General features: G+C 34.0%; 1 protein-coding gene across 1 annotated transcript in view; it reads right to left on the bottom strand.

The window, feature by feature from the left end:
• ITFG1 (integrin alpha FG-GAP repeat containing 1) overlaps positions 1-13247 on the bottom strand; it is a 303068-nt gene that overhangs the window by 150205 nt on the left and 139616 nt on the right. Inside the window, exons 9-10 of the mRNA XM_003280410.3 lie at positions 3129-3223; positions 642-814 (exon numbers count right to left, since the gene is read on the bottom strand). Of these exons, the coding sequence (XP_003280458.2) occupies positions 642-814; positions 3129-3223 (268 nt within the window). The remainder of the gene's footprint in view (positions 1-641; positions 815-3128; positions 3224-13247) is intronic.

The following is a 13247-nucleotide window of genomic DNA, read 5'->3' as shown; positions in this document are numbered from 1 at the left end:
TGCTAATGCAATACTCACAGTTGACATATACAAAAAGTATCAACAGTCATGGTGGGATTTCCAGTGTCATTACAAAACAAGCAACAATAATGTAACAACATTTACTAAATGTAAAATCAGTATGCCGAGTATCTTTCTAAGTGGTTCATTTACTTTTACCTTATTTAATCTTTACTATAACTCCATGACAGAGATACAATTATTACACTTACTTCACACATGAAGAGTTTGAGTAATATGACCAAGGTCACACAGATGGTAAGTGGTTGGACTGAGATCAAAGCCTAGAGTCAGTTCTTAACCACCAGTGTCTTTGGTCTCAAAATATAATTGGGTCATTTGCCTATAACAACTTTTGACCTTTTAAAGATTAAGTTTTATTGAGTGAAATATAACTTTTTACTTTAGACTGAATGTTCATTTTTGTTTTACAGATAATGAATCTGTGAGAAAAAAAACAAAACAACTAAGCAGTTGTGAGAAGTGCAGGGACCAAATTAAAAAACAGGAACTGAGCTCATCGTGTTCCTTATTTAAGAGATTGTAACATATTTAGGTACTATTCATTTGCAAAGTACCATGGTTTGCAAATATTTCTCACATAGTTTACAAATATTTCTCACTTGATTTAATTTCCTTACCTTCCAGATGTGTTCTTTAGTATGACCAGAGCGTCTGGATAGCCATCCATATTGTAGTCTCCAATATGAAGGGTAATTGGAATTGGTATTTCAGTTGGTTGCTGTTCATCCACAAATGGCACAAACCCCCAGAGTGTGCCCTTATTGCTGAAATCTTGTAGGACTGGAACCCACTATGGATTAAGAGAAAAAGATCAGACTTTATAGTTATTTTATAAAAAAATTTATAATTTGCAAAACAAACGATCCATTAAGTTTTCAAGATAAGCATTATTTTACTTCTTTATCTCTACAATATGGTAGAGTATCATAATTTACTTTGATGAATAGGTGACACTCTGGGAAAGAAAAAAGTACCTTCCCTTAGAATTTATCCTAGTCATTTTTGTCTGAACTGGCACAGAAAGCCTTAGAAAGTTTTTCACAATATCACGTGAATCTTAGGATTGAACTGATATTAATACACATCTAGTCAGATTACATAATTTAAAACTGTGTCACATAGACACACTCAAATGAATATTTAAAAAAAACTAGAGCAAGCTGCAATATCATCTAATACTGACGTCCTTTCGGGAGGACCAACTTAGGAGGAAAGTTAGAACATGACAGAGACCCTGTTGTTCATTCTGCTGCTGTGCCTCTTACACATGCAGATGACTTCAATCATTACCTTCCAGCTGAGCAGCTCCTGAGGCTTTCCAGACACCAGGCCTGACAGGCTTCATCAGTAACTGACAGGCACTTCTCAGCCAAGAAGAATGAGCTCTGTCACTAAAACGGCCGGAAGCTACATTTTTAGTAAATTCCTTTATTTCTATATTAATGGCCATGAAGAGAGCAGAAAGAGAACAGAAAGCTCATTTGAAAATGAGCTTTGGAAATCCCTTTCTCTTCAGATAACATAAATCTTCACTTTTTAATAACTAGAAATCTGAAGAGTGGAAATTGTGCCATTAAAGTTATAGTTGTGCCCACAATTTGCTGAGTACAAATGCTGGCACATAACCTGAAGATGTCCGAGCAGAAGCAGGCACAGCTGACCTGAGATGGCAGGAGGCCAAACATGCCTAGAGATTCCTTTCCTTTCCTTCTAAGCAGGTGACTCATTTATATGGCTGCAAGTCAAATTATATTCAAGACGGTTTCTTGAAGAGGGGTTAATAAACAGGGTATCTCCAACAATTTATGTATTTTCCAAAGAAAGTATAATTTACCAGGGAAAAAGGAAACTTGGTAAAGACATATTTACAGAAAATGAGTTTTTTTAAAAAATTGGTATGCATCTTTAATAATTTTTCAATCTTTAAGCAAAACAGTATTATTTTACATATCATTAAAATGTTTCAATGGTTTCACTTGGTTTTTAAAAAATTGTTGGGTTTTATTTCAGCAGATGAGAATTTCACAAAATGCTACATTATCACAAATTTCTGAAGAGGCTGACAGGTTATTAATGAGGATAAACCACATTGAATAAAGTATTCCTGTTAAGGTAAATGTATTAAGGCATAAAAAGTAAAAAGATTTTTCAGTATCAATATGACACTGATAATAGTCACCAAAGAACTGTGACACTTATCTTGCCAGACAGAGATGACTGTATAATTTGAAAATATTCTTACAGTAGTCTGTCAATAGGCAATAATTACTAGGATTACTAATAATTATGAACCAATGATTAAGTGTTACTTGACCTAAAGTTTTAAGTGATTCAAAACCTTAAAAAAAGTTCAAGATAAAACTTACAGGTATAACAGTTAAATGCTTTCATTTATTTTATTTTTAAGGCTAGTAAAATGAAGCTTTGCGGGTGGAGAAGAAACAAGGAAATCTGTAACTGGCTGTGTTCACTTACCACTACTGTACTCAGACTGGCCAGTTAAATGCTTTTAGAATGCTGACTGTGTGAAGATTTGTTTTCACATAAAATATGATGCTCCTTTTCCATAAGGGCTATAAAAGTCAATCTGTTATTCTATCATTTATTACCTTCCAGAAGAAACATTAATTCTAATATGATTGTTATAACCTATCATTCTCATATTAATCCTCCACTGTGACTGTCAGATTCTAAATTGCTTACCTACAAGCTACAGGTAAAAGTCAGCATGAGATAATAAAATAGGTTTAGATAACACAAATAAAAACAAGATCAGTTTCGAAAATAGATACAACGTTCTTCTACGTAACCTTTTATTATAGTGTGTTTTGCCATATTCCCGGCATATAAAAAGCTAAAAGATCATTTAATTATAGTATCCAAAATGGGTTTTCTTCACTAGAAATAATTATAACAATGCTTTTCCCTCAACAAATTAAAAAATAATATATTTAAATGCATTTCATTAAGTTAAAATGAGGAAGTCGGTAACTTAATTTTGGGGTTCCCTCTGTTCTGATTCTACAGGGATCTTTTCTAACCTTAGAAGATTTTTTTCCAAGCACATAAAAAAAAAGTTTACATTAAAAAACAACTTGATATACCTGCTTCGTCCCAGATCTCACTAAGTAGATGGTACTCTTTTGGCAATTTTTATCTTCACAGCCTGGCAGTAAATGATCCATGTGTCCATCTCCATCTGCCAAAAGAAACTTCAAGAGTCCATTAATCGTCACAAAATAAAGTGTTCTTGTATGGTATATTAAATTTACTATTTGTTCAAAGTCTACATCAATCTGGATAAAACAGAAGAATTTGACACATGGCTTCAAAATGAATATGATTTTATTTAAAAAATTACTCTGGCCCTTGCAACTGATTATCTGGACTGTGTCTTGTTCTAAATTGCACACTTCTGTGTGGTTAAGTATTTCTATAGGAGGGAGGGGGGCAAGGGCTGAAAAACTATTGGGTTCTATGCTATCTGGGTGATGGGATCAGTCATACCCCAACCAATGTAACAAACCTACACATGGACTCCTTGAATTTAAAATAAAAGTTGAAATTATAAAAAGGAAAATGTATAGTGTTGGTAAGAGACCCCATTTCAGCCTGTAATGTTAAAACCATAATTTTTTAAAATGTAGCTTTGACTTATTTACATAATTATCACTGCTGCCATGGAAGAGAAAAATAAGCATATCAACAGTAGTCCATTATTATACAGAGTATTTTAAATGTGAGACTCTTATCTTTATACATACATAAGAGCCTTTATTCTGGATGAACTTCGATCCAAGAGTTATAAAGCTCTCAACACTCTGGCTTCTTAAAAGCACCAATAAATTTTTATCAATGAAAAAGCAAATGAAAGGAATATAGATATCCTGTCCAAGTGACTGCTTTTTACAAAGCTGCACAGTATTCTGCTAAGGCCTATAGAGGTGAGGTTATGAAGGAATTTAGTAAGTTACTGATGCTACTGAGGTGTCAGCTCCTCTAGTGCTCTCTCCCATCTAATGTCCCCGCTACCTAATGGGGTTTACAGATTTTGATGTCCCAGAGTTAAGTCTCTTCATGTGGACATTCACAATGCACAGTCACTTAGTTTTTTAATTTGGGGACTGATTTTATATTGCTTTAATTACTGATTTATTGCTATTGTTTATTATATTGTTTAACTTGTGCCTGAGGTAGTATATACACTTGGAAGAAAATAAAAGGATTATTAATACAGAAATACATTTCATTGTATATTTAGTGAAGCATACTTACGTATTGAGAGCTATGTAATTATCAAAAGCCTATCAAGTCTCCAATAATGTATTCAAAAGGAAAAAAAAGAATTTTAGGCTGAGTGGAATTAAAATCTAGGCAATGGAAACTGACTTCAGCATGGAAAAGTAAAAATGCACAACAAAGTAAAAAATGAATTTCTTTCATTTAATGTCATGATTTGATTACTTAGGATCCTCATGATTAATAACATTTATGATGATAAACCCTGCCTTAGAGGAGTGCAACATTAAATACAATAGTTGAATTAATAATAAAACATGTAGAGAACATCTGTAATCTGGCAACATATAGATTTGGACTACTGAGAATTAAATAGGTTGAGAGATGAAGATGCAATTCTAGGCAGGAATACTTGAAAAGGAGAAGGTTTTTCAAGGAGATAAACATATATCATGGCTTTAAAAAAAAAAAAGGTAAGAGAGCTAGCCAAGTAAGAAAGAACTAATACAAAAATGTGATTTACAAACTGGCTCGAGCGGTAACATAGACTTCATTAAGCCAAATCATTCTACTGTAAATTAATGGGAGAACAATTTGAAGAGCATTACCACGGCTTTTCCCTTCATTTTTACCCCAATGACAAAATGCTCATATTAGAATCTTATTCATACTTTACTTCTCCCCTAGTTTCTCTTTCTTCCAAGTAGTTTCATATATCTCATGACTCTTTTGACAATGAATAGGCTGGTATTTTTTCAAGTGCTCTAACAACTATCTAGTAAACATATATCTAACTCGTGATAACAGCATAATCATGCATTTTAGTATAAATTATCAGTAATATTCTATAGATATGGTCACAGAAAACTAAACTCAATCACAAAATGTGTTTCTTGTGCTATTCTAAATGCTATATATATATATATATTTTTATTTTTGAGACAAGAGTCTTGCTCTGCCGCTCAGGCTGGAGTGCAGTGGCACGATCTCAGCTCATTGCAACCTCCCGCTCCTGGGTTCAAGCAATTCTCATGCCTCAGCCTACTGAGTAGCTGGGATTACAGGCATGTGCCACCATGCCTGGCTAATTTTTGTATGTTCAGTAGAGTCTAGGTTTTGCCATGTTGGCCAGGCTGGTCTCAAAATCCTGGCCTCAAGAGATCTGCCTGCCTTGGCCTCCTGAAGTGCTGGTATTACAGGCATGAGCCACTGCCTCTGGCCTTATTTTTAAAAAATATTTAGGTGAAATGACAGAAATGCTTTTTGAGAGTACAATTTCAAGAGTACAATTTCAAAGGAAATTTGCTCTTTTAAAGGAGAGAAGCTTTTAAATTTACATATTTCAGTTTTTTGTACTTTTTAAAAGCTTTTTTATTTGGTAGTAATTTATACTTAGTTGCAATAACAGAAATAATACAAGAAACATATGTTAAGCCTTTAACCACATTTGCCTATTGTTAACATTTTACCCCTTTTACAAAATCATTTGTGTTCTTTCCCTCTTTGAAATAAATTTTTTTCTGAACCATGTATATAAGTACATACGTTAAGGTCCTTTGTCCCTAAATGTATCAGTGTGCATTCCCTAGGAGTAGGGATATTCTCTTATATAACTACAATACAGTTAACAATTCACAGTTTACACACAAACAATGCATTTATCCAATGTGCTATCTATATTTCAATTTTGTCCACTGACCTCTTGTCCCGTACAGCATTTTTGTCCCTGCAGCACAGGATACAGTGTAGGACTAGAAATTGCATAAAGCTGTTACTTAATAGCCTCCTTTCATCTGGAATGTTTCCATAGCCTTTCTTTGTCTTTAATTTGCATATTTTTTAAATCTCACACTACAGGAATATTTTATGTTTTAATATATTATTATGCCTGGGGAAGAAAGTACTTTTAACATGGGAAAAATCAGAGGCACAAGGCTAGGAGCTAAAATTACTTTAAGCAAATTCTCAGAGAAATAATATCTCTTTGTGAGTAGATTACAAAGAAGGGCATGCTGATGGAGATGCTAGCCTGTGAACTTGGCACAGTATTTAAAGAAGAACCAGGAAGTTATAACTTTGGATTGTCTTTTCTTTGGGACTTCAGTAAATACGTATCTCAAGTTTTCTTGAAGGCCAAAATTCTTTCTCAAAAACTCAAGAGAAACTGCAACAGATGGAATAGCATTTTGATTTACTTTTATTACAAAAACCAGTGTAAAAATCAGCCTTTTTCAGGACTGATCATCCTAAACTAACAAACACATGCTAACTTCCCTTTGATGGTAACTTTAGCCAAATTACAAATGAAATTCTTCTCTAAAACATATAAATACTTTATTGGAATAGAATTAAGGACTTAAAACTGATTTAGAGAAACCAAGACTGATTTAGAGAAAATTTTTAATTTTAAAAGCAAAACTAAAGTGTTATTGTTCTTGTCATAAAAATGGATTACGATGAATTTTTATATATAATTTTTGTTTTTAATTAAGCAGAGAACAATAAAAGATACACATAAAAAAGGTTCACATATATCGCTTATTCTCTCAAACATTCTTAATATTTTCAGTCTAATGAAGTTAACTGACCCGTGGAATTGTTTAAGCAAATTAGAACTCATTGTTCTGGCCCCAGATTACCTTTCCAACTTTGTTAATCACAATTTCTCTAATGCAGTGGTTCTGCAGCCTCTGAATCAGCTGGGAAGTTGTTAGAAATGAGAATTCTTAGGCTCCTGCCCAGATCTAACAAATCACAATCTCAGGAGGTGGGGCCCAGCACCTTGTATGTTCGTAAGTCCTCCAGCTGACTGGATGGGGACACTTGCTCTCAGGAATCTACATTGGTCCCCCATTGAGGCCAGGGGGTGCAATAGGCATCCTACTTTTCTAATGTCTTGATCATGTTTCTTCATTTAGAATAAACTTCTTTTCTTGCTAATCAAATTATATTACCCCTTTAGGACTCTCTGTATCCCTTCCTTTTGAACACTGCTCCAGTCTCTTGGGACTCCAGGACATCTTCTACATAATCTCATGTCTTTTAGGCACGTCAGCTCACTGCAGTAATAAAACACATACCACTACATAAAGAAACTGTTTTCTGTGAATGTCTTTCCACTTGGTAACAGTATGTGGAGATTTTAACGTAATGGAAAGAAGATAAAATTAAGAACAGTTAGATTTGCATTTTTAACCTAGCTTAGCTGCTAATAATGAGTAATCAGGCATGCAGTCTTAAGAAACCAAAAAAAAAAAAAAAGTCGTTTTACTCCATCCCCTGCTCCCCTCCAGTGGCAACCACCATGGCAGTTTCTTGTCTATCCTTCCAAGACAATCTATGCAAATACATATACTACATATAATTTTGCACAAATAGTAGTGTACTCCACACATTTTCTGGCATCCTAAATTTCTGACTTAATAATCTTTGAGATGGTTTCATAATGGTAAATCTGTATTTGTGTCATATAGATAATATAGTATTACATTGTATGAGGGTATCTCAGTGCTGATTCTCTATTGATATGCAAATGCTGGGTTGTTTCCAATCTTTTGATAATCCAAACAATCCAACAATGAATAATTTTGTATAATTTCACCTTTGTGAGATTATATCTGTAGTATAAATTCCTAAAATGAAAATTATGGTTTCAATTGTTACATTAAATTAAAATTTATATTTTATGCTCCATAGAAGAATAGTTCTCAAACTTTTAAATACTCTGAAAAACTGAAGACCCCAAAGAGATTTGTTTATGTCACTTATGTGCTTATTTACTGTATTTAAAAATTAAGACAGAAATAGTTCAATATTTTTATTAAGTTAAAATAACCATAAATATATTACATGTAAATACAAATAACAATTTCATGAAAAATAGCTTTCACAAAACAAAAAGTTTTTGAAAAAAGTAGAATTGCCTGGCTTTAAAATAAAATTAAATTTTAACACTGATTTTATATGCAATCTGTTGTAATATGTTGTTTTGGTTGACAAATATGAAAAAATGCAGCTGGTAGAAGTATTAAAATAGCCTTTTCAGACAACCCTGGGTATTATCCTATCTATCGTCAAACTCAACAAGTAATTTTTTTAAACGGTTATTTGCAATGAGGAATCTAAAGCCATATCAATGAATTTTCCCTACTCTGTTAATTAAAACCATTGGTCTATCTTGCACTTTGAATGAATGCTTCATATCCATCTATGCATTCATGTAAAATGCACGACTTTGTGAAATCACACATTGATCATTTGAAAAATATTGGTTATGTGGACCTTCTAAATATTGATACACTTCATTATGCCATATCAAAAATTCACATTTGTGGATATCACTACAATCTCATCACAAAAGTCTTTAGATGTTGGGAAGCTGTCAGCTCATTGCAGATAGAAGTTTTCCAAAATTCAAATTTTTGCTTGAAAGCTCAAATTTTATCACTGGTACCGAATCCTGTCAGTTGTTTTCTTGATGTGACAAGCTCACTTCATTTATTTTAGAGAAAATGTCCATCAACTACCAAAGCTGGAATAACAGTAGTTTGTCTGTCAAGTTGTTCTTTCAAGTAAGAGATGGTATTTTAAGAAGTAGCTAGTTTAGCTTGCAACTTAATCTCACCACTGCTTTTCGTCAATACAACCAACATACTTGGTATGCAGATGTGTTTTATGCATATTTTCCAACACAGACTGTTATAAAGATGTATACTCAAGGGTTGAGACTTACTAAAATTATTGTTTTTCTGCAGATTCATCGAAAGAATTACTAAGTGAAACTGAGCATGTTTCTTGTTCCCTTCCTCCCCCTCCTTCATTTTAAAATTGTGAATATATGGTGATGAAAACCACAATGAATACTAGTGAAGTTTGGTGCTACTACTTTGATTTGTGCTACACTGGAAGCAGCTTTATCCACCATTGCTTTGCTTTGTCCTTGTAAATGTCAACATGTGAAAAAGTCAAATAATATCTTAGTATTAGTGTAAAAATAATTTTCACCTTGTGTAATCCTTGAAAGAGGTTCAGGGAGCCGCCCCTCCAGAGGCCCAAATATATATATATATATATATATATATCTTTTTTGAGATGGAGTCTCACTCTATCGCCCAGGCTGGAGTGCAGTGGTGCCATCTCTGCTCACTGCAACTTTCGCCTCCTGCGTTCAAGCCATTCTCCTGCCTTAGCTTCCCAAGTACCCTGGATTATGGGCGTGTGCCACCACGCCCAGCAGAGGCCCATATTTTGGATCACACATTGAGAATCACTACAAGAGAGGTTACGCCAATACCTCAATTATCAAATGTTTTAACTTTTTGCCAGTCTGATAAGTGAAAATGATATCTCACTGTGGTTTTAATTTTTGTTTTCTAATGAATAATGTTGTTGGTCTTTTACCTGCCAGTTTGTAGCAGCCCTTTCAAAATTAAGAAAATTATTATTTTATCTGTGATTTATTAATATTTTGCTTTATGGCTTCCATGTTTTGCTTATATTTTATAAAGGCATTTCCAGTACACACATATAACTCTGTTTCCCCCACCCACACCCTGTTTTGTTCTAGTACTTTTGAGCATTAGTTTTACTTTTAAGTCTTAGATTAACCTGAAATTTATTTTGATATACAATTCTGAGTTGTACTGCACTTTTTACAGATGGATATCTGGTTAGCTGTTCCACACCAATTATTGAATGATATATACTTTTCAGAAAAGAAACTAAATCTCTTTTACTTTGTCTTTTATCTGTAAAATGATTACAAGGAACATAACTTAGCTACCATATGTGATCACTCTAAGGATTAAATGTGGAAGAAAGAATTTGGGAAAAAAACCTTAAAGCAGTAAACAAACATAAAGGAGTCCATTATCCCTACCTAGCCCTATCACTGCGGTATTCTGTGTATTTAATACAGTGGTATGCTCTGCCTAGGACATAGGCAAAAGAGTAAAAAAATGCATTAACTCCTGGAAGGACAGAATTACTTTTTCTTCAGGGTTCTCACTTCAAAAACCCACTGCAAAGTTGTCAGTGGAAATACTAAAACACTTGGTCATGAAAAATGAAACTAACAATTTAGAATTTGACAAATGTTGCTCCATAGATGGCGAAAACAAATTGTAAATGGAATGGCTAAATATTTCTATCTATAATCTGGAACTCTGAGTTCAAAAACAAAAATAAATCAGTGATTTCTGATTACAGAGTAGAACATGGTACGACAGCTCACACAGGGAGTAAGCCAAAATGCCTCCTTCCACCATCTGGAAAAACTACTCATGGATGACTGTAGCATAGATGAGCTATAAATACCACAAATCACATGACTAATTAATGGTAGAGGGTTTTAAATAGAATTCAAGGCTTTTAATATGTGGACCCAGGGCTGAAAGATTTCTATACAGAATCTCTGAAACTGCACTTCTTGCTAAAATGGACTCTGAATATAGACAGAAATAATGGCTTTCTCATTATACTTGTCAAGAGATAAGGGATATATGACAGATAATGTATTTAACATAAAATGACATTTTCTTTTGTGATTCATTATTAATATAAAGCTGGAAATACAGGCTGAAATTTTTAAAAATCCATTTCCTTTTTACTTTTGAAAACAGTGAAGAAGATAACCTTATATTTTTCAGAACACATCATTAACATAAGAGAAATTATTCTCACAAAAATACCGAGTGAGGCATGGTGGTACATGTTAGTTCCAGCTACTTGAGAGGCCAAAGCAGGAGGATTACTTGACCCCAGGAGTTGAAGGCTGCAGAGTACTATGACTATGCCTGTAGATGGGCACTGCCCTCCAGCCTGGGCAACACAGCAAGACTCTATCTTTTACAAACACACACAATGCTACATTTTTGATATCACAGGAAACAACAATTATTATATAAACCAGGTTAGATACTTTGAGAGAATAAAATTAAGAATTTTAAAATAATTGAATAGTATAAAAATACATGGCTTGCATGAACATATTTACAATTCTTTATTTTTAAAATGCTCATAAACCAAATTATGACAATGTGAAACAAGTGCTAATACAAATGGAAAAAAAAGAAAAAAAAGAAGATCGTATCATCGACATTACTATGTGGAAGGGATAAACAATTTCTTCAAAATATAAATTTTTAAATGGCATAAATGAAGGAATTATGAATATGTACATGGGTTTACTCATTCTGCTTCAGATGTTAAATAGCATACAGGTTGATTTTAAAGTTCTGCACATATATAGAATTAATGTACCTACGTTACTGAAGAGAAGTCTACAAAGTACTAGTGCCTTAGTGGAACTTTAAAAATAAGAAATATATACTATTAAAGAATCTGAACATGATCAGAAAAGAAAAGCTATACTTCTTTAAGATGCTGCCAGTCACTGTCAGACATAGTAACGCTGGAAAGTGTGACATGGTACCAAGGATACAGAAAGTTAACTAAATTAGCTTTAATATAAGTTTTTGTAAAAAAAATTATTAATTTTTAATTGACAAAAACTTTATACATTTATGATCTACAACGTGATGTTTTGAAATATGAATATAGGCCAGGCATGGTGGCTCAAACCTGTAATCCTGGCACTTTGGGACACTGAGGCAGGTGGATCACCTGAGGTCAGGAGTTCGAGACCAGCCTGGCCAACATGGCAAAACCCCATCTCTACTAAAAATACAAAAAGTTAGCGAGGCATGGTGGCGGGCACCTGTAATCCCAGCTAATTGGGAGGCTGAGGCAGGAGAAATGCTTGAACCCGGGAGATGGAGGTTGCAGTGAGCCAAGATCATGCCACTGCACTCCAGCCTGGGCGATACAGTGAGACTGTCTCACACACACACACAAAAGAAATATGAATACACTGTGGAATAGCTAAATCTAGCTAATTAGCACATGCATTTACTTACATACTTAACATTTTTTCTGTGTGTTCAGAGCACTTAAAATCTACTCTCTTACCAGTTTCCAAGTATATATTGTTATTAACTATAGTCATCACATTGTATTTAATATAAACTTAAGCTTTGTGAATACTTGGCCATCAGAAAGGACATTCAGAATGATTATTTTCTCTTGCCAAGGTCTGAGATAAACCATTCTATTTATTGTTCTGATTGATATAAATATTTTTATTATTTAAATTCCCAAATAATTGCCAGGCTTCAATAATATCTCATGGATACTTATCTAGTGATGCTTTTCGGTTTTGCTGAGTATACCAATTCTTTAACTACTGTTATGATTTGAATATTTGCCCCTCCAAAACTCATGTTGAAATTTAATCCCTAATGAGGCGCTACTGAGAGGTGTGGCCTTCAAGAGGTGACTGGGTCAGGAGGGTTCTCCCCACATGAATGGATTAACTCATTCATGAGTTAATTAGTTGATATGTTAATGAATTCATGTGTGATCACGGCAAAGAAAATGGGTTATCATGGAAGGAGAACCATAGGATTTTATATTTGGGAAGAAGATGATAAAGTGCCATCAGAAAAGGAAGAGAGGCCTGAGCTAGCACATTAGCAGGCTCAGCCCCCTAGTAATTTGATTCTCTGCGCTGCCCTGGGACTCTGCAGAGTCCCCACCAGGAGGAAAGCTATTATCAGATGTGGCTGCTTGACTTTGGACTTCTCAGATTACATAACCGTAAGAAAGAAATTTCTTTTCTTTATAAATTACTCAGTTTCAGAAATTCTTTTATAAGCAACAATGGAATAAGACAACTACTATACCTTGATGATTTTTTATCCTAACTCAGAATTTTATAAAGCAAAGTCATGACCTATTCTTTTTCCTGTTCTGAGATTCTCCTCTTCTCTCCAATATGTGAATCAAGGAAAAAGCTGACTATCTCGGTGACTTGGGGTAGTAATGGGGTGGACTGAGATTGGGTCTCAGTATACCCAATTCCAGCCCAGTCACTATGATGATGGTGGAAATGTTTCCTAAACATTCTACATGGCAACAGCCTTGTT

Source organism: Nomascus leucogenys, chromosome 2, assembly GCF_006542625.1.
Source record: "Nomascus leucogenys isolate Asia chromosome 2, Asia_NLE_v1, whole genome shotgun sequence".
NCBI classification, from domain to species: Eukaryota; Metazoa; Chordata; class Mammalia; order Primates; family Hylobatidae; genus Nomascus; species Nomascus leucogenys.
The sequence above is the reverse complement of the archived record's forward strand: the minus strand, read 5'-3'. Positions and strand labels throughout refer to the sequence as shown.